Below are 19,237 nucleotides of genomic sequence, written 5' to 3'. Positions count from 1 at the left end.
GCTTATTCCAATTGCTTCCTAGTCTCTTCCATGAGCCAGGTAAAGGCACTGCCCTCATAGAGACTGCATTCCAGTAGGGGCAGTCAATAAAACAGAACACTCATAATTAGTAATTACAGGTGCAATTAGTGTGTGCAGGGAAGTAAGCAGGTATTGGGGGAGACTCATAATGAGGATCTGCTGAGTCAGAGACGTGGAGGAAGATTCTCAGACGGAGAGGCCTATTGGGCAGAGAGCAAACAGTCCTGGGAAAGACACTTAAGCAGAAAGAAGAGCAGGTACAAAGACCCTGGGGGGTGGGATTTAGGAGCAGTGGGGAGAGAGGAGAGGAGCTGGAAAGGCAAGTTGGGGCCACCGTGTAGGGTCTTATTGGTCACAGTGAAGACAATGAGTTTTAGTCTAGGTGCAGTGGAAGCCACTTCTTCTGTAAAGTGGGGATGATAATAGAACCTGCTCCAAAGAATGATGGTGAAGATTCAAGTGATAATACAAGTGAGATGCTTAGTCTAAGGCCTGGTACAGTGAGTACTCAGTAAATGGAGGGATCATTACTGAGTCTGAGAGTTGATGTCATCATTTTAAAAGATAGGCTCACTGGACCCTTTTTACCCCTGTAGAAGCTTATGATAAAATTCTAAAATGCACATGCCACAAAGTATGAGAGACACCCACAGCCCAGACTGCAATGGAGAGGAATGTCCTTTGGGCAGTTTCAGAGCCAAGGGGAGGATGGAGCTGGCACTGAGTGTGGCCTGCTTCTAGCTAGAGCACAACAGGGAAATTCTGGGGCTATGACTGCAATGTTTGGCACAGGCATTTCAGAAGTGGGTTTCTGTTTCCTGCAGTCATACCTGGAGGAATGTCAGCTGCCCTATATCGTCCGGAAGGGCTGTCAGCTGATTATCATGGAGATCCAGCACCTACAGAAGGAACACAAGTTAAATGTCAACCAGGCACCTTTCAGACTTCCGAGAGGCAAGAAGATGCCAAGGGGCCGCCTCATGCCACTGGTGTTGAAACAAGGTGCATCCCAGCCTTCCACTCCAACTAAAATTTGAGCACTCCCATCTCATTTTCTTTTTCAAGTTCACATGCCATTTCATTCTTTCATCAAATGTCAGTTTTTACTGTTAAAAAAAAGAAAGCTATGAAACACCATGCCAAACTAGTCATATAATAAAAAGAAAAAACACCTCATAAAACAGCCTTTCAACCTTAGGCAATTCTACTCTTTTGCCCTTTCATTGTATTCTCCATTTCTGTTATTCTGTTATTAATCATCTGGACCTCTTTCTGTAGGTTTTGAATTGTTTCCAATGCTGTATCTATCTTATTTGATTGTCCCGATAGCGCTTTCCTGATTTCTTCCAATGTAATAAAATATTGATTAATGGTTCTTCCAGAAAGTAAAGTTGTATATGGTCCTTTTCCTCAACAATTTGGTTAACTGCATTTGTTCATTTTTTTTTTTTTTCTCCTTTATTTTGTTGTTGAGAACACACACCAATTCAACATTTCTACACAGACAACATAAACTCACTTTCCCCTCCTAAGGTTCCTATCTAATCTTTTGAGTTACTGTTGTTAATTTGATCCCATATGTTCTGACTTACAGTGACCCTGTATAAGATTTCAAAGAAGCACTTGGTCTCTTGTGATACAATAGTGAATAACTATTATCAGGACTGATTGTGAGGGTTGGAAATGTAAAGGTACATGTTTTGTAGCAAGGAGGGCAGTGATTAACTTTTAAGTCTAGGAGTGGCAGTGCCTGGGACCATCAAGGGAGAAGAGCAGAGAGTGGGTCCCTACCCAGCAAAGCAGTGATGCCAGAGATGGAGGCAGAGACGATGATGTGGAGAGATGGAGCAGCTGGGGACTTTAGACACAGAGAGGGAGAGGGGCTGTGTGCTGATGACTGGGGGGCAGGCTTGTAGGGTACACCCTTTGGTTGGCTGATGATGTATGGAGGGGATTGTAACCATGGCAATGAAATGATATACAATAGGATGAATGTAAAACTAATGTTCTCCCATGGAAACTATCACATAATTCACAGTAAAACATAAAAAAAAAAAAAAAAGAAGCACTTGGTGGGTTTGAACTACAAATCTTGTGGTTGGTTAGTAGTCCAGTACTTGTCCTACGGCACTATACCAGGAGTCTATTAAAACAGCAGAATGTTCAAGTCTGACCTAAATTTTACTAGTTAAGCTAAATTATTGTTTAGTTTTAAGAAGACTTCAGGGGATGTTGTTAGTTTAGGTGTAAAGACTGCTCAGGGCAATACTTTCAAGGGTTCATCCACCCTCTATAGATGCAGGAAGTCTGGATTCCATGAGCATTTGAAATTCTGTTGTTTTTGATCACGATTCTTCCATGGCATTTTTGATCAAAATGTTCAATGAGGGTAGCCATCATCTAGGACCATATAGATCTTCTGGTCTCAAGGTAAAGGAGGCAGCTGTTCATGGAGGTCATCAGCCCACATTCCATTTGTTGTTGTTGTTAAGTGCTGTTGAGTTGGTTCACACATTCTATATCTTCCTCCTATTCCTGACTCTCCTTCCTCTGTTGCTCCAAGTAAATAAAGACCAATTGTTGTGCCATGGAAAGCTGCTTGCAAACTTTTAAGATCCCAGGCACTACTCAATGAACTAGGAGGTAAAATAGGAGTAAACATTTAATTAGGACAATTGACTGGGATGTCCCACAAGACCATGACCCTCAACCTCCAAACCAAAGAATCAACTCCCATGAGGTGTTTGGTTGTACATAAGCAGCATCAGCAGTTACTCTTTTGTTGTTGCTGTTGTAAATATGAGGGTGAGTCAAAATTTATCTGCACTATGGCTGAAGAATTTATTGTAATCAACTTTACATTTTTTGACATAATCTTCTTGTTTTTCACTACACTTCGTCTATCAGTCAACAAGCTTTCATATTCCCTTATTAAATAATGTTTTAGGCTAAGCTGTGAGCCACAAATGCACTGCTGTCTTCATTTCGTCATCAGAGGTGAATCTTCATCCTCAAAGGGCTGTTTTCAGGGACCAAAAGGATGAAAGTCCGATAGAGTAAGATAAGGACTATAGGTAGAATGGGAGGATGCTTTAACATCTCAAAACAAAGTTCTTGCAGACTATCAATAATGTTGGCAGAGATGTGCAGACATGCCTTGTCATGCAAGACCACAATGCCCTTGAATAGCAGCCTCTGCATTTCATATAAAGTTTAGGTCACAACTCTTCAGTGAGCATCTCACTGTAATGAACACTGTTGATTGCTGAACCTTTTTCCTGATAGTGTTCTGATACAGGCCCTTGGGAATCCCAGAAAACTGTAAGCATCAATTTTGCAACTGATGGTTGACTTTTGAACTTTTTCTTGGTCACGATTGAGGATGTTTCCATTCCATACTTCACTGTTTACTATGATGAATCCATGTCTCATCATCATTACTGATGATGAGACATGGATTGATGATGATGAGACATGGATCTTCAATTCTACTCTTTTGCTCTTTCATTGTATTGTTCATTTCTGTTATTCTGTTATTAATTATCTGGACCTCTTTCTGTAGGTTTTGAATTGTTTCCAATGCTGTATTTATCTTATTTGATTGCTCCTGTAGTGCTTTCCTGACTTCTTCCTTATTTTTCTCAACTCCATTATATAGTGTTTTGATACATTTCATAATCATTTTTCTGAATTCCTTCTCAAGCATTTCCAAAGCCTGCCCATCTTCTAGTATGGAGTGTAGGTCTACTTCCAGCTCATTTGCCTCAGTCACTGTATCTCGTTTCTGGACATGTGCAGATATGGCCATCTGCTTCTGTTTTTTAGGCATATTCAGGGGTTATCTGTGGCCTTAATACTTAGATGGGTGTGAATTTTGGTATTTTTTATGCATTCTGATTGCCTCCAAGTAGATGTGATCAGGAAATGGGCTTTCCTTTTCACTCTTCTTTCTGAGAAATTTCAAGATGCCACTGTTGGTCATTTTGATGTAATTTAGGATTTAATTTTCAGCCTATTTCCTTTTCAGTCTGGCTGTCCCGCTCGACAATCTCCATTCAGGCCTTTTTTCTATTTACAACAGTTCAGGGCCAGCTGTGACCATTTGGTTTTAAGTGGAAACTGTCTCTTTAAATTTTGAGGAGCTCTGTGTGCATGCGTAGTAGAACCTTCCGAGGGTGGGGCTGGGGTGTCTGCTTGCTCAGGCACCTCTATGGTCACCAGAATGGAGGTGCGCAGATAGCAAGGGACCAATGAACAGGTACCTAAAGAAAAGAATGTCGTTTATCTCCATGGTTCTGTCAGGCATGCTGTGATCCTTCCCCTGTTTGGTCTCACTCAAGATGGCGGCTCCTGGAGCAGCTGAGTGTCTTGAATTAGAAAACAATGGATTTCTTGCTTCTGCTATAAATTCCCCTAGCTGTAAGCCTTCCAACTATCTAAATAGTCCTTTATATGTGGTTCAGAGTTCTGGCACCACCCCCTGAGCCTGCTTGGTCTGGTATTCTGTGTTGTTACAGACGGAGCTCCTCAGGGCATATGTACCCGAGCCGCCATCTTGTTTGTTCTCCAGCCATCATTTGATTTCTTGACTGCTGCTTCCGTGAGTATTCTCCTTTTTATTTATTGTAAGAGAAAAGTATCCTGAAAATCTTCCACGTATCAGACCAGGGTTGTAGTGGGATTAAGGGTGCTGTATTTTGCAAGGTCAGCGGTTCAAGCTCATCAGCTGCTCCATGGAAACCTTATACAAGGTCCCTATGATTTGGAGCCAACTCTATGGCACTTAACAATAAGATTCCCACCTGGGGTGGCGCTGCAGAATCAGAACTGCTAGCTGCAAGGTTGGTCGTTCAAACCCACCAGCTGCTCCTCTGAAACCCTATACAGAGTCGCTATGAGTCAGAATCGACTTGACGGCACTTAACAACAACATCCCACCACTAATCCTCTCACCAACTGTCTCCTGGTAGATATGATTAGAGAATGAAAATGCACTGTTTTCTGTTGGCCGTTTATGCACCTTAGTTTAGGGTGGGTTTGGTGGGTGTTGGTTGGTGGTATAGGAGCTGGTATTGGCTCTTGTCCAGTGGGTGGAGCTACAGAGGGTACAGCTGTGGCTGAACTGTATGAGCATGTAGTTGCTGTCTCCCATTGGTTGGGGCAAAAGGACAGAATATACGCAGGAAAACAAAACAAAAGAAACAAACAAGCAAGAAACAGCAAAAATTGAATAAGGAAAAAAGAAACAAAAATGGGCAGCAACAAGAAAAAAAAGAATATGATCACTAAAAAGAGAAAAGAGGGACAAGAAAATATACCTGTAGAGGAGAAAAAAATAAAGAACAACAACAAAAAAATCCCACTAAAGCAAAACAGAGAGAGGGAAGACAAAATGAGAAAACGATTAGAGTAGTAAAGAAAAATCAAGGAAAAAGAAGAGGGTGGAAATGAGAAACAGAAGCAAGGAAGAAGAAACAAGAGATGTTGTTGTTGTTGTTAAGTGCCGTCAAGTCGGTTTTGACTCATAGCAATCCTGTATAAGGTTTCTGAAAAGTGGCTGGTAGGTTTGAACTATAGATCTGTGGATTTCAGTCCAGTGTTTATCCTATAGCACCATACAAGAAAAGCAGAGGTAGAAAGGATAAAAATCAAGGGAAGGGAAAGAGGAAGAAGAAGAAAGAACAAACGAACAAAAATAATGAAATAATTAAAGGAAAAATAAACAACAAACCAGAGAGGAGAAAACTCAGGGGGGTGGGGGGGTGGGGGAGATGGGGGGAACTCCTGCCAGCCAAGGAACTCACGAGGTAAGTAGTGGAGGGATGTAACCGCTGAGTTCCCAGCCCTAGATACAGTTCCCATAGGCCTAGATGTTGTCTATGTTCAGGGTACCCAGTTGGGAAGTAATTCGTGAAAGTCCTACAAATTGCTTGTTTCAGTGTCTGTCAGAACTAGAGGGTAGCTGAGAGCAGGGTGGCTGATTATGAAGGTTCCTGCTTGTCTAATTCTGGGCTGGAGGCCCTGTGGGTTCTGTAGATCTGGAGCAGAGTCTACTTGAATCCAGGGATCAGCGTGGTATAGTAGGCACTTGCCTCACACTGCACAGCTCCAAACTCCTGGAGAGTAGGGTCTGTGCTGGGGGAAGATGAGGGTGGGGCCTGGCCTCGCCTCTGTTATCCAGTGAAGTGTGGAAAGCAAGAAGGATTCACACCTTTTCCATAGCTTGTGTGAATCTGTGTCGTCAAGCCACTATCTGTTTGTTCCTCCAAAGCTGCTCATAACATTTCACGATAGTCACACCACGTCTGGCCAATCTGTTCAGTCACTCTCTTTCTTGAGCTGCCCCACTCAAGTTTCTCCTGAAGTGGGATTCAATCCACCTCTCTAACCTTTCCTCTGAAACTCAGGGTTCCAGGAATGTCCTCTGTTTTTGTTTCATTTAGTGTCTGTGGTTTTTGATTGTGTGGATCATGACAAGCTATGGACAATATTGTGAAGTATGAGTGTTCCTGAACACTTGATTGTGCTCATGAGGAATCTGTACATGGACCAAGAGGCAGTTGTTTGAACAGAACATGGAAACAACAAATGGTTTAAAATTTAAAAAGATATGCGACAAGGTTGTATTCTTTCACCATACTTATTCAACCTGTATGCCGAGCAAATAATCCGAGAAGCTGGGTTCTATGAAGAAAAAACATGACATCAGGATTGGAGGAAGACTCATTAACAACCTGTGATATGCAGATGATACAACCTTGATCGCTGAAAGTGAAGAAGACTTAAAATATTTACTGATGAAGATCAAAGAGCACAGCCTTCTGTGTGGGTTGCATTTCAATGTAAAGAAAACAAAAATCCTCACCACTGGACCAATAAACAACATTCTTATCAGTGGAGAAAAGATTGAAGTTTTCAAGGACTTCAATCTTCTTGCATCAACCATCAACACTCATGGAAGCAGCAGTGAAGAAATCAAACAATGTATTGCATTAGGCAAATCTGCTGCACAAGACCTTTTAAAAGTGTTGAATAGCAAAGATATAAGCTTGAGGATTAAGGTGCACCTGACCCAAGCCACGGTATTTTCAATAACCTCATATGCATGCTAAAGCCGGACAGTGAATAAGGAAGACTATAGAGGAATTGATGCTTTTGAGTTATGGTGTTGGATGAGAATGTTGAAAGTGCCATGGGCTGCCAAAAGAACCAAAAGATCTGTGTTGGAAGAAGTGCAGCCAGAGTGCTCCTTGGAGGCCAGGACGGCCAAACGTCGTCTCTCATACTTCAGACATATTGTCAGGAGGGATCAGTCGCTGGAGAAGGATATCATGTTTGGTAGGGTGGAGAGCCAGAGAAAAAGAGGAAGACCCCCAGCGAGAAGGATTGGCAAAGTGGCAGCATCAATGGGCTCAAACATGGCAACATATTTGTTGTAGAGGATCTGTGTATCGTGTCTGCCTTGTCCACCATCTTGCTGAAAGTGTTGATCATTAAATTTTTGTTGGGTATATGGTTTCTGACGATATTCTCCCAGTTGGTAGCCTGTCTTTTCATTTTTGGGTAAAGTCTTTTGATTCTAATTTTTACGAGGTCTCATTTGTCTTTTGCTGTTATATCAGATAATCCATTGTTGAAAACTAGGCCTGACAGCACTACTTCTGCTTGTTCTTCTAAGAATTCTATAGTTTTCGTTTGTACATTTAGTTTAACTTATTCATGATATATGACTCTTTTAACATGTTAAGGATTTTTGCATCTATATTCATTAGAAATATTGGCCTGTAGTTTTCTTTTCTTGCCATACCTTTGTCTGGTTTTGTTATTAGGATTGTATTTGCTTCATAAAATGAATTAAGGAGTATTCCCTCCTACTCTATCATTTGGAAGAGTTTTAACAGTATCAGTATCAATTCTTCTCTAAATGTTTGATAGTATTCCCCAGTGAAGTCATCTGTTCCAGGAATTTTTTTATGTTAGGTTTGGATCACTGATCTCTTTACTTGTTATGGATTGAGGCTTTCTATTGCCTTGAGTCACTTTGGGTAGATTGTGTGCTTCTAAGAATTTGTCCAAGGAGCTCTGGTAGCGTAGTGGTTACGAATCGGGCTGCGAACCTTAAGGTCAGCGGTTCGAAACTACCAGCTGCTTCGCGGGAGAAAGATGAGGCTTTCTACTCCCGTAAGGATTTACACCCTCGGAAACCCTGTACAGGGTCGCTATGGGTCGGAACCGACTCAACGGCACTTAACAACAACAACAAAGAATTTGTCCATTTCATGGTTATGCAATTTGTTGCCATATGTTGTTGTTGTTAAGTGCCATTTAGTTGGTTCTGATTCCTAGCGACCCTATATAGGGTTTTCAAGGAGTGGATGGTAGGTTTGAACCACTGATGTGGCAGTTAGCAGTCCAGTGATTATCCCACAGTGCCACATCAGGAGTTATTCATAACACTGTCAAAATTCTCTTTATTTCTATCTGGTCAGTCATAATGTCCCCTCTTTCATTTTGTGTTTTGGTGATCTGCATCTTTAATCTCACTAGGGTTTATCAATTTTATTTATCTTTCCAAAAAACCAACTCTGGATTTTTATTGATTCTGTTGTTTTTTTCTGTTTCCACTTTTATTTATTTATGCTCTGATCTTTGTTATTTCCTTTGTTCTGGTGAGCTTAGGCTTGGTTTGCTGTTCTCTTCTTAGTTCCTGGAATTGTTCAGCTAGTCTTCTTTATTTGTTTTGTTTGAAACGCAGGCATTTATTGCTAGCAGTATCCTTCTGAGAAGTGCCTTCACTGTATCCCAGAAGTTTTGGTGTGCTGTGCTTTCATTTTCATTTGACCCTCTGGTAGTTTAAGTGTGTTGTTTAATTTCCATTTATTTGTGCATTTTCTATTTTTGTCATTTTGCTGTTACTGATTTCTTGTTTCATGTTATTTTTTACAATGAATAGGAGCAAAAAAGGCATAGGTGGCATAGGACTGGGCAACATTTCACACTGCTGCATGTAAGGATGCCATGAGTCAGTGTAACTCACTGGCAATACACAACAACATGGATGTATATTATCCACCTTATTTACAAATATGTTTTTAAAATATTATCTCTATTTTTTTCTGACTATAGAAATGATGTTAGACCAGAAAAATAAAGAAGTAAAAACTACCTTTAATCCCTACCAACCAGACTAAATCATGGAACACACTTTGGTGTCTTGTCCTTAGCATGTATACCGTGCTCATGCTGTCCTGGTGTGATGTTGTAGGATAAGCACTGGACTGCTAACTTCAGGGTCAGTAGTTCAAACCCACCAGCCACTCCTCAGAAACCCAGTACACGGTTGCTGTGAGTTGGAATCGTTTATAACAATACACCATGCTCTTACAAGCTCGTATCACGTGGATCACGCCTCAGATATGGTGTGACTAGAACCTGTCCTGGAGAACCCTACAGTCAGGAGGGGGTCTTTTCAGTTCACTGGGGTCTCACATATCAATGCTCTGGGTGTCCCTCCGGTCCCTTGTCTGGGACCATCAGTTTCCTCATTGTTTGCTGGTTTACCTGATAGGAATTTATGATTTGGCTCTCCACCTAGCTAGTACAAAATCCCCTAGAGCAGGCCTACAGCTGGTTATTTTGCAACTCCACCTCACCCCAAGCACAGTACATAGAAGGCAGTCAATAATCTAAGCTGATCAAATCCCAGACCGACTATTATAATCAGACCCATTTGGCAGAAACTTTAAAAGAGGAGACACAAGGGGAGTCTCTCTGGGGCATGGATGTGGAAGGTGTAGAATCCCACAGGCTTGGGGGAAGGGCCACCGTACCTTGATGGTAGCCAGACTCAGGAGGCTGCAGGATTTAGGAAGCAGGGAGGTGAGGTGATTGGTGTGGACAATCAACACCTGTGTAGAAATCATGTGAGGCAATGTTAGGTTGAGAAGAATAACCAGCTGGGAGGACTGAAAGGCAGCCTGCTCAGTACAGGGCACAAAGTGGCCCTCAGTGTCCAATGGCATGCATGGTCACTGCTCTCTAGGACACAAATATCAAAGGATACAGCTCAGAATCATGGAACCCCTGAGTCTGGAATCTGATGACCTCACAAGTACAAACTAAAACTATAAGACACATTTGTTGTTAAGTGCTGTTGAGTTGGTTCTGGCCTTGGTTCTGGCCCATAGAGGCCCTGTATAGGGTTTCCAAGGAGTGGGTTGGTGAGCTTGAACCACTGACCTTGCGGTTTAAACCAACTTTGCAGTCCAGCGCATCAACCAGGACTCCATAAGACACATTTGTTGTTGTTGTTAAGTGCCATCAAGTCGATTCCGACCCATAGTGACCCTGTATAGGGTTTCTGAGGAGCAGCTGGTGAGCTTGAACCATGAACCTTGCAGTTCAAACGGCTTTGCAGTCTGGTGCATTATCCCACAATTCAAGGGTGAAAGAAATCCAGACTCACAAGGTCTACTTCTACCTTCCATTTTAAGAAGGGAGACTCTCTGCAGTGATCTTGCCCTGATCTTACCTCCCTCAACTTTGGCGTCTTCACATGGCAAGGGCTGACATCATTTTTGAACAAAAAGCACTTAGTCAAGGGTGGGCATGTGGTCCGTGCTCAGCAGGTGTTATCGATTACGATTTCTGTTAGGTATCCAACCACTGCTTTAATACTCACAGAGACAAGGTGCTCATTACTTCACGGGTATGGAAAACTTTTTAACTACCTTCATTTAGATATTTTATTCAGAATACTCTTACCTATCTGCATTCAAAGTAGCTCCAGTAATGTGAAGGTTACAAATTGGGCTGCTAACCTCAAGGTCAGCAGTTTGAAACTACCAGCAGTTCCGTGGGAGAAAGATGAGGCTTTCTGTTCCCATAAAGATTTACAGGCTTGGAAACCCTGTACAAGGTCCCTATGAGTCGGAACCGACTCCATGGCACACTACCACCACAACCACCACCTGTATTCAAAGCTGCAATGGTCTTCTGAAAATTCATTCATTTCACTCTTAATCTCTTCTGGGTGACCAGAATGAAACGAGATACTAATGAGGTTACTCATTATACTCAGTATATCTATTTGCATCTGTATGTTTACACTATATCACTCATTTAATTCTCACACTTCTGAGAGAGACTAGAACTATGAATGTCTTCATTTCATAGATGAAAAAAATTAAGATACAAAAAGTTTAAGGAAATTGCCTCAGTTGTGAAGCCTGGGAGGGGCAGAGCTAGGATTGTTCCTTCCCTAAGTTTTCTTTGCTGACTGTGGACACTTGCTATAAGCTAAAAGTCAAGAGAAAGAACGTGTCTATGCCAAGAGAAAAAGCTCTAAAAACATGTAAACATGCATCAAGCAGTTTTCTGAAAATGAAGACCACCTCACCTTCTTCTGCAGAACTTTGCAAGTTGCAAAAGCCCCAAATGGAATCTAAGAAGAGATAAAGAAGAGTCAGTGCCTCCCTTCTTGCCAGTTTTTTATGTGCTCTCTGAGTGGCATACATGGGAGGGTAGCAACGGGAAGGAAGTGGATGAGCGTGAGATGCTGCCATGGAGAACAGCTAAGCCTGTGGGGAAAGCAGAGCAGCCCAAGGATGTGGCTGGTGATGTGGTCAACCCGCTCTTCCAAATGGTCAGTGGGAGATTGGCCTGCCCTGTCTTCCCTAAGCCCGCCTTCCTTTCTCTCTACCCTGCCCCTCAAATCTGGAACTCTATCAGGGGCAGGAGAAGGGTCTCTGGTGCTAGATAATCCCAGACTCTTCCAGGACCCTAGGGATCTGAGGGGTACATGTTCTAGGTAGATTCCTTGTTTCTTGGTGACTATGTTGAGGCCAAAGCATCACATTAATTCTTTCGGGCAAAATCTAAGGAAACATGTCTTGTCTAGTACTTCTGGCTTTTTAAAAGTTCCAATGTAAATCTGTTTTCTTAAGTCAAATTACATTCACTGTCCAAACACTAGACTCAAGTTTACCTCTGAGAGTTCACATTTAGAGATGTCAAGAATGTCATCTGCCCCAGCCTCTTTTGCCTAAGGAGATAAAAAAGAAATGTTTTCAAGCAAAAAATTCTTTGTAGAGCAGACAAAGCAGGAAAAGAGACATAGAATGGAGGAGCTACAAAGGTTCCTAGACACCACCGGATCCAGCTAGTCTAGTTTGTAGGTGGACCAATGGTCTCAGTTGTCACAGAGGCTGAGGTCCAGCAGGGAAGACAAACTGAACAAGTAATGACACTGTGGTCAGTGTTATAGACAGGGAGTGCCGGGCACTCCTGGAGCACCTGACCAGGGTGATCTGAGGCAGAGATTTCATCCTTACAACTATGGAGAAGGGAGGCAGAAGGGAGGTTGTAGGGCTTATTTGGGGGCAGCATGGGGCCCTGTTTCATGGGGCAGAGGAGATGGGGATGCTCCTTACCAGACACATCTGGTACTCCAGGCGTTTCCGAGCCTCATCGCTGGGTTTCCGCTTTCGGAAGAAGAGTGGCATTCTTCTCTTTGCCCAGAACGGTCTTCAGAACACTGTGGTATAGGAAAGAAGTGAGGGCCTATGGAATTGTTCACAACCTTCCTAACACCCAATAACACAGAGCCAGTAGCAAATCTACTGGACTGACTTCCAGGAGGGCAGGGCTGTGGTGATCTCATCCATCAATCTGTCCCGAGCCTCTTAGCTAACTAGATAACAACAGCAGGGTATGGTGGGAAGAGCATCACAACAGCAGTCAGCTGACCTTTCCCCAATCTAGGTCTCCATCTCTCCTCTGTGTTAGACAAAGGGGTTGACCTAGATAAGTTTCTTCAGGCCCATTCCAAGAATGACCTTTGATGACTCTAACACACTTCTACTCCCGAAACACTATCAGAGCTTACTAGCAGAACCAACCTCAAGTATATCATGACCCTGGGGAATTCATCTACATTATGCCCATATATTTCTGAATTATAGTAAAAATTAAAAAGTAATCATCAAGCACCTTAAGACTTTTATTATTCCACTATTCTCACACGTTTGTTTATAGGTGAAGAAACTGAGGCTCATGGAGTTCTTTGGTCTGGTTATACATCCTGGAATCCTTGAGACCTGATCCAGTGCAGTCTGCCCAATTCCTCAGTGCTCACTTAGCACTCACTGAACAGGCTGTCCTGAATTCAGAGGCATGGTAAGTACTGCCTGTCTGAGGCCTGCATTCTTGTTGTTGTTAAGTAACGTTGAGTAGGTTCCAACTCATAGTGACCCTGTATAGGGTTTCCGAGGAGCTGCTGGTGAGTTTGAACTGCCAACCTCGTGGTCTAAGCAGGCCTTGTGGTCCCGTGCTTATCCTATAGTGCTATACCAAGACTGCACAGCACTCTGCAAATATTAGTACGCAATGAGGGATAGTGATAGGCCAGGAAGTAATCATCAGGGCAGCGTATGCTTTAGGATGAAACATAGCTCAGTTTCAATTCTAGCTCTGTCATACACCAGCTTGTGCCCCTGGTTTACTCTCTCTGATCCTCAGTTTCCTCATCTGTAAAGTATGAATAACAGTGTTACCAACATTCAATGCTGTGATCCAGTGATTTTCTATAGGGAAAGCCATAGCATTTCCCCTCCCCACTTTACCTCACACTTTATTGTAGAGTCAATTCTGACTCACAGTGATCCTACAGGACAGAATAGAACTGTTCCTGGATTTCCAAGGCTGTAACCTCAAAGGCTCTGGTATGAGCCCACCATCTTTTCCATAGGAGAAAGATGATGTTTTCTGCTTCTGCTAAGATTTACAGCTTTGGAAACCCTATACAGGGTTGTTATTAGTCTGAACTCAGTTGACAGCACTTGACAACAACAACAATCTTTATGGAAGCAGACTGGCACATCTTTGTCTTGTAGAGCAGCTGATGTGTTTGAACCTTTGACTTTTCAGTTAGCAGCTGAGAGCTTAACCATTGTGGCACCAGGGCTTCCTGGCCATAGCACAATGCTTGGTACATAAATGAGCACTTAATAAATGTTAGACATATATCACCACACATCTAACAAACATATTCAGGACCAAGATTAAGGGACTGGGAAGGAGAGGAGATGCAGTTGAAGACACACCCAGTCATCAGAGTGAGTGGTAGAGATCACAGGTCTGGGACCACAGGGATGTAGGCTGGGAATGCTGCCAGGCCTGCAGAGCTGGCTCAGGCCCCTCCTGCCACCCCAGGGAATGGGAAACAACCTCACCTATCATCCCTCCCTAATGATCAGCTCTTATCCCCCAGCTCCCTAATGACTCTCTAGCGCACCGCACCCGACCCCATCCTCTCTTTAATGACTAGTAATGCCCCAAGATCAACTCTTCTTAACAGAGTTCCTATGGTCTAGCCCTCCCCATCCTCTTTCCAACGACCAGCCCAGGAAAGAACCCACCCATCCTTCGGTCTGGGATGAGCCTGTGTCCGACCTGGTTTTGTAGATGGAGAGGCTGCCAACGTTCGGACCCTCGGGTGGACCCTAGGACAGGCAGATCACTCGGTGGGGTTGGTCATTGATGCGAGGTTGTAAACTACCTGGCGCAGGCCAGGGTGGAGCCGGAGTCTGGTCTCTTCCAAATGCAGGAGCTGGGTACCGAAACTCAAAATCTCAGAAAGTCATGCAAACCAGGATGACGAAGTCTGAGACTCTGAGAACCACGGCATATCAGAATTTAAGAGTTGAAGAGGACTTAGAACCATATAAAATTATTTGGGTAACTAAAATGCACACACCACCAGAAAGGGTAGAAGAGAACCCGGGGTCGTTAAGGTTCTAGGGTCCGGGAATGGGGGCGCGGATCACTTAGGGAAGGGGCGGCGTCCTGGGATGGGGGGCAGGAAGCCCAGAGAGTGACAGCAGAGCTCGCGATCTCGGTAGCAGAACCCTTTTGTCTGCCTTTCCCGGAGCGAACTGCCTCGAAACCCCTGGGAGCACCTCACCACTGCTCACCGTGATTCCCGGCCCTCCAGCCGTCCACCTCTGGTGCCTGCCCATAAGCAACATAGCAGCAAGGGCGTCGTTAGCAGGCGGGGCGGGGACTGCAGTTCTCGCGATAACAGAGTTTTTACGGGTATATCCGGCGAGGTCGGCACGGTTTCCGGTCTTTCGGCTTTCGGCTCGGAGGAGGTGTAGGTGCAACTTTTCTTCGGTCGTCCCGCATCTGGGTTCATCCGACACCAGCCGCCTCCGCCATGCCTCCGAAGTTCGACCCCAACGAGGTCAAAGTCGGTGGGTGTTTTATATGTGGCCGGGGCTGCGGGATGGAGCATCCCTCCTCGCCGCGGCCCGTCGGGCCTGCAGCCCACGCTGCCCTTGCCATTCCTATGTCGGCCTTTAAAACCTTGGCTTTTTCGAGGCCTTCTCGGAGCTCCGGTACTGTGTTCAGGGCGCACTACGGTCCTGGCCGAATCTCGTAGGCTTTTCGGGCCTTAGCTTCCCCACGTGTACATGGGGAGGGAGGACTGGATGGCCTTTGGCGGCTTTGCAGCCCACGCGTCCTAGGGTAAGATTATTTCCAGGCTTTGCAGCTCTCCTGGGCTGGGTTCGCTAGCAGCCGGAACTACTTACATGCCAGCCCAGTGTGGGGCCTTAGGTGACCTCAGAACCGCAGGCCGCTGCTCCACGTGGTCCTCGTTGTAGCTCACGGCCAAAGGGTGGGTCGGGATGGTCTGTCTTGATCCTAAGGTTCTTGTCCATTTAAGAGGCACTGAGTGGTTGACCGGCCCCGGGAAGATGACAGGGGTCGGGAACTGTCTTTAGAGTCACTAATCTTTTTTCTGTCTCCCAGTGTACCTAAGGTGCACCGGAGGGGAAGTCGGGGCAACGTCCGCTCTGGCCCCCAAGATCGGCCCCCTGGGTTTGGTAAGTTAACGGGGTGGTGTGCTTTATAACGTATATGAGAAGAGCAAAGTTTTGGTTTGGGCAAACAATACTCTGAGGTGCCCACAGCTCTGACCGAACCCTTGAGCAATAGCAGTAGAATGCTTGCGTATGAAAACCCATGAAGTTACTCTGCGCTTGTCTGTTTAATGTTTCAGTAAGGCCAAGGAGCTCTGATAGCGTAGTGGTTACTAATCGGGCTGCCAACTTCAAGGTCAGCAGTTCGAAACTACCACCTGTTCCGTAGGAGAAAAGCATTCTGCTCCCATAAAGACTTACAGCCTCGGAAATCTGCAGGGTCACAGTCGGAACTGACTCTGTAGTGCTTGAGCTAGAGTCCTGGTGTGGCTAAGCATTTGACTGCTAAGCACAAGGTTGGAGGTTCAAACCCACCAGCTGCTCCTTGGAGACTCTTACTGGCTCGCTGTGAGTCAATCTGCTCTACAGCCTGGGCTGCAGGAAGTCAAATGTGGGGTTTTGGAGCCAGAAGTGGCTGTTGGGCAGCCTGTCCTTTCCTAGGTCAAGAAAATGGGCACCATGGGAGGGTGTGTGTTTGTGAAGATCCTGGTGAGTAGTACTAATACTTTGTTCTAAAGTGTAAATTAAGAGGTTAGCATAACAGCTTTGGAGTACTGGTGTGGTGCTGTGGGTTAGTGCACCAGACTGCAAAGCCATTTGATCTGCAAGGTCTGCGGTTCAATCTCACCAATTGCTCCTTGGAAACCCTGTATAGGGTTGCTATGGATCGGACCTGACTCCACGGCACTTAACAGCAACATAACAGCTTTAATATAATAAAACTACACCGTATTGATCACCAGCCAAGTGCTATCAAGTCATTTCTGACTAAAGCGGAGTGGTTACGAATCGGGCTGCGAACCTTAAGGTCAGCAGTTTGAAACTACTAGCTGCTCCGCGGGAGAAAGATGAGGCTTTCTGCTCCTGAAAGATTTACAGTCTTGGGAACGCTGTACAGGGTCGCTATGGGTCAGAACCAACTCGACTTAACAGGTTTATCAAGGAGCAGATGGTAACCTTTTGAGTAAAATGCCTTACCTTGTGAAGTGCTGTCCAGTCGGTTCTGACCCATAGTGACACTGTATAGGGTTTTCAAGAAGCAGCTGGTGCACTTGTACCGACTATGCCGTTCAAACGGCTTTGAGGTCTGGCACATTAACCCAAATATTCTATTCCATCCCCATAATTTGACTTCATTGCTCTGAAATGAGGACTTGGTATCTTTAAAGCTACCCAGGTGGTCCTAATGTAATGACCAAAAACCTGATTTACTACATACACCTGTTGGAGAAGGTAGGCAAGTAGGGACTTGGCCTCATTGTGGTTTTGAGCCTATAACATGCAGAAAAATCATTTTACAGCTTTATTCTATGGGGATAGCAGTACCTTGATTAGGTAAAGTTAACTGCTTTAAGCAATTGCTTCATAAATACTGGAAGGAGGTATATTGGGATGTTATGAAGTGAGGTGCTGGGTAGAACTTCATAAGTTTGAGCACAATGTGATCAAATTTCTATTTCTACAGTCTCCAAAAAAGGTTGGTGATGACATTGCCAAGGCAACTGGTGACTGGAAGGGGTTGAGGATTACGGTGAAACTGACCATTCAGAACAGACAGGCCCAGGTACTTGTTTGAGGGATGAAAGTGGGGGAGCAGCCCTATGGGATCCCTGGGTGGGAGGTTTATGGCTGACAGACACCCCACCCCTTTACTGCCTAAGCAGCCCTGCCTCCCAGACCACTACTGTGGTTGGGACTGTTGAGCAGAAAAACTGGGATATGGCTGTCATTCCTATCCAGAGGGGAATCAGCCATATCCCAGTTTTTTACAAGTAAACTGTATTTTCACAGTTTGAAATTTGTTTAATAAAGGTTTCTATGATTCCGTAGCAATATGTTTAGCTTATCTTCATAAATTATGTAATTATCCTAAGTATTTCATCTATATTTAATGAGGTGTATATTAGACTGTATTAATTGCCGAATACAACTTGAAAAAACTCAAGACAAGAAAGTCTATTGTATCTGTATTTTAGTCTTGTGTTCTTGCTGATGTTCCAAGATTCAATTTATTTTCTTTGTTTCTGTTTGCACCAAGTTTAATTTTAAAATATGTATTTATTATGAATTGGATGAAGGTCTACAGAACATATTTGTTTTCCATTCCGCAGTTCATGTATGTTTTGTTTCATTCATTGTAATCCCCTTGATGTAGCATCACTTGTTCCACTTCCTCCCTGTGTTGCCCCTGCCAATTTCTCCTAGATTTTGTCTTTGGGTAAATGCTTCCCCACCCCTCACCCCCCTTTTGAGCCTTTGTTGTGACGGTTTACATGGGAGAAAATCAGTTTTGCACTCATCCTGTCATATTTCGTATCATTGCAATGATTATAGTGTCCTCCATGCATCACCATTTAACAGTATTTGCTTCTATTCCCTAGTGGTTTATAATTTATTTATGTAAAAATTATTATGTAAAAACACTGGCACATTCTGCAAACCTGCCTCCTGGCCCCAGCACACAGCCTTTCTTTTTCCATGAGTCTAGAGTCCTCAGCTGTACTCTATCTCCATGTCATCTTTGCCTGCTTCTCTGAATAGGGTCTTGTATTCTGCACGTGCTCCTCTTTTCCCTTGATGTTCCTGGAATATAAGATTAACAACTCCCCCCTTTATTATTTTTTTAAGTATTTACTGTGAATTGAGTGATAGTTTACAAGGGAGAGTATCAGTTTTACACTCATCATTTCATTGCAGTGATTAGAGTTAACTCTTGTAAGTCATCATTCAACAGTATTTGCTTGTGTTCTGTTTTTTTTGTGGGGGAGGGGGGATGGATCTAGATTCTCTTATTTTTTTAAGGTTTTTATTGTGGATTGAGTGACAGTTTACAGGGCATATCATCAGTTTTACATTCAACAAATCATACACCTTGTTTCTAAAAACAGACAAAAAACCACTCAGGCATATGTAATACTTTACATTTCCAAAGGGGACATTCTGCAAGTCTGCCTCCTGGCCACCAGCTCTTAGTCCCTCTCTTAGTCCATGAATGTAGAGTCCTCAGCCATGCCCCCATCTCTTCCTCTATCTCTGGCACTGCTGCTTTTCTGGATAAGGTCCTGCATTCTGCTTGTGCCTTTCTTGATGATCCTAGGATCCTCTGTTTCTGGATTGTAAGATTAACCAAACCTGTTTTTGTTATAAAACTTGTACCTTTACAATTGTGACAGTGGCGATTAGTCACGATAAAAGTTATTCACTGTTGAATCTTATGAATCTTATCCCCATCTCTT

The 19,237-nt window shown here is 43.8% G+C and overlaps 2 protein-coding genes across 3 annotated transcripts in view; one reads left to right on the top strand and one right to left on the bottom strand.

Moving 5' to 3' along the window:
• LRSAM1 (leucine rich repeat and sterile alpha motif containing 1) overlaps window positions 1-14,633 on the bottom strand; it is a 45,359-nt gene extending 30,726 nt beyond the window's left edge. The window contains exons 1-6 of the mRNA XM_006834788.1: window positions 14,473-14,633; window positions 12,453-12,556; window positions 12,008-12,064; window positions 11,420-11,464; window positions 9,852-9,929; window positions 852-920 (exon numbers count right to left, since the gene is read on the bottom strand). Of these exons, the coding sequence (XP_006834851.1) occupies window positions 852-920; window positions 9,852-9,929; window positions 11,420-11,464; window positions 12,008-12,064; window positions 12,453-12,524 (321 nt within the window). The 5' untranslated portion in view covers window positions 12,525-12,556; window positions 14,473-14,633. The remainder of the gene's footprint in view (window positions 1-851; window positions 921-9,851; window positions 9,930-11,419; window positions 11,465-12,007; window positions 12,065-12,452; window positions 12,557-14,472) is intronic.
• Window positions 14,634-15,134: 501 nt separating this feature from the next.
• RPL12 (ribosomal protein L12) overlaps window positions 15,135-19,237 on the top strand; it is an 11,086-nt gene continuing 6,983 nt past the window's right edge. Inside the window, exons 1-3 of one of the 2 annotated variants that reach the window (XM_006834786.1) lie at window positions 15,135-15,272; window positions 15,832-15,905; window positions 17,467-17,565. In XM_006834786.1, the coding sequence (XP_006834849.1) occupies window positions 15,236-15,272; window positions 15,832-15,905; window positions 17,467-17,565 (210 nt within the window). In that variant the 5' untranslated portion in view covers window positions 15,135-15,235. The remainder of the gene's footprint in view (window positions 15,273-15,831; window positions 15,906-17,466; window positions 17,566-19,237) is intronic. The other variant, XM_006834787.1, reaches the window with a different exon arrangement.

This window comes from Chrysochloris asiatica, unplaced genomic scaffold, assembly GCF_000296735.1.
Source record: "Chrysochloris asiatica unplaced genomic scaffold, ChrAsi1.0 scaffold00014, whole genome shotgun sequence".
In the NCBI taxonomy this organism is placed as follows: domain Eukaryota; kingdom Metazoa; phylum Chordata; class Mammalia; order Afrosoricida; family Chrysochloridae; genus Chrysochloris; species Chrysochloris asiatica.
The sequence above is the reverse complement of the archived record's forward strand: the minus strand, read 5'-3'. Positions and strand labels throughout refer to the sequence as shown.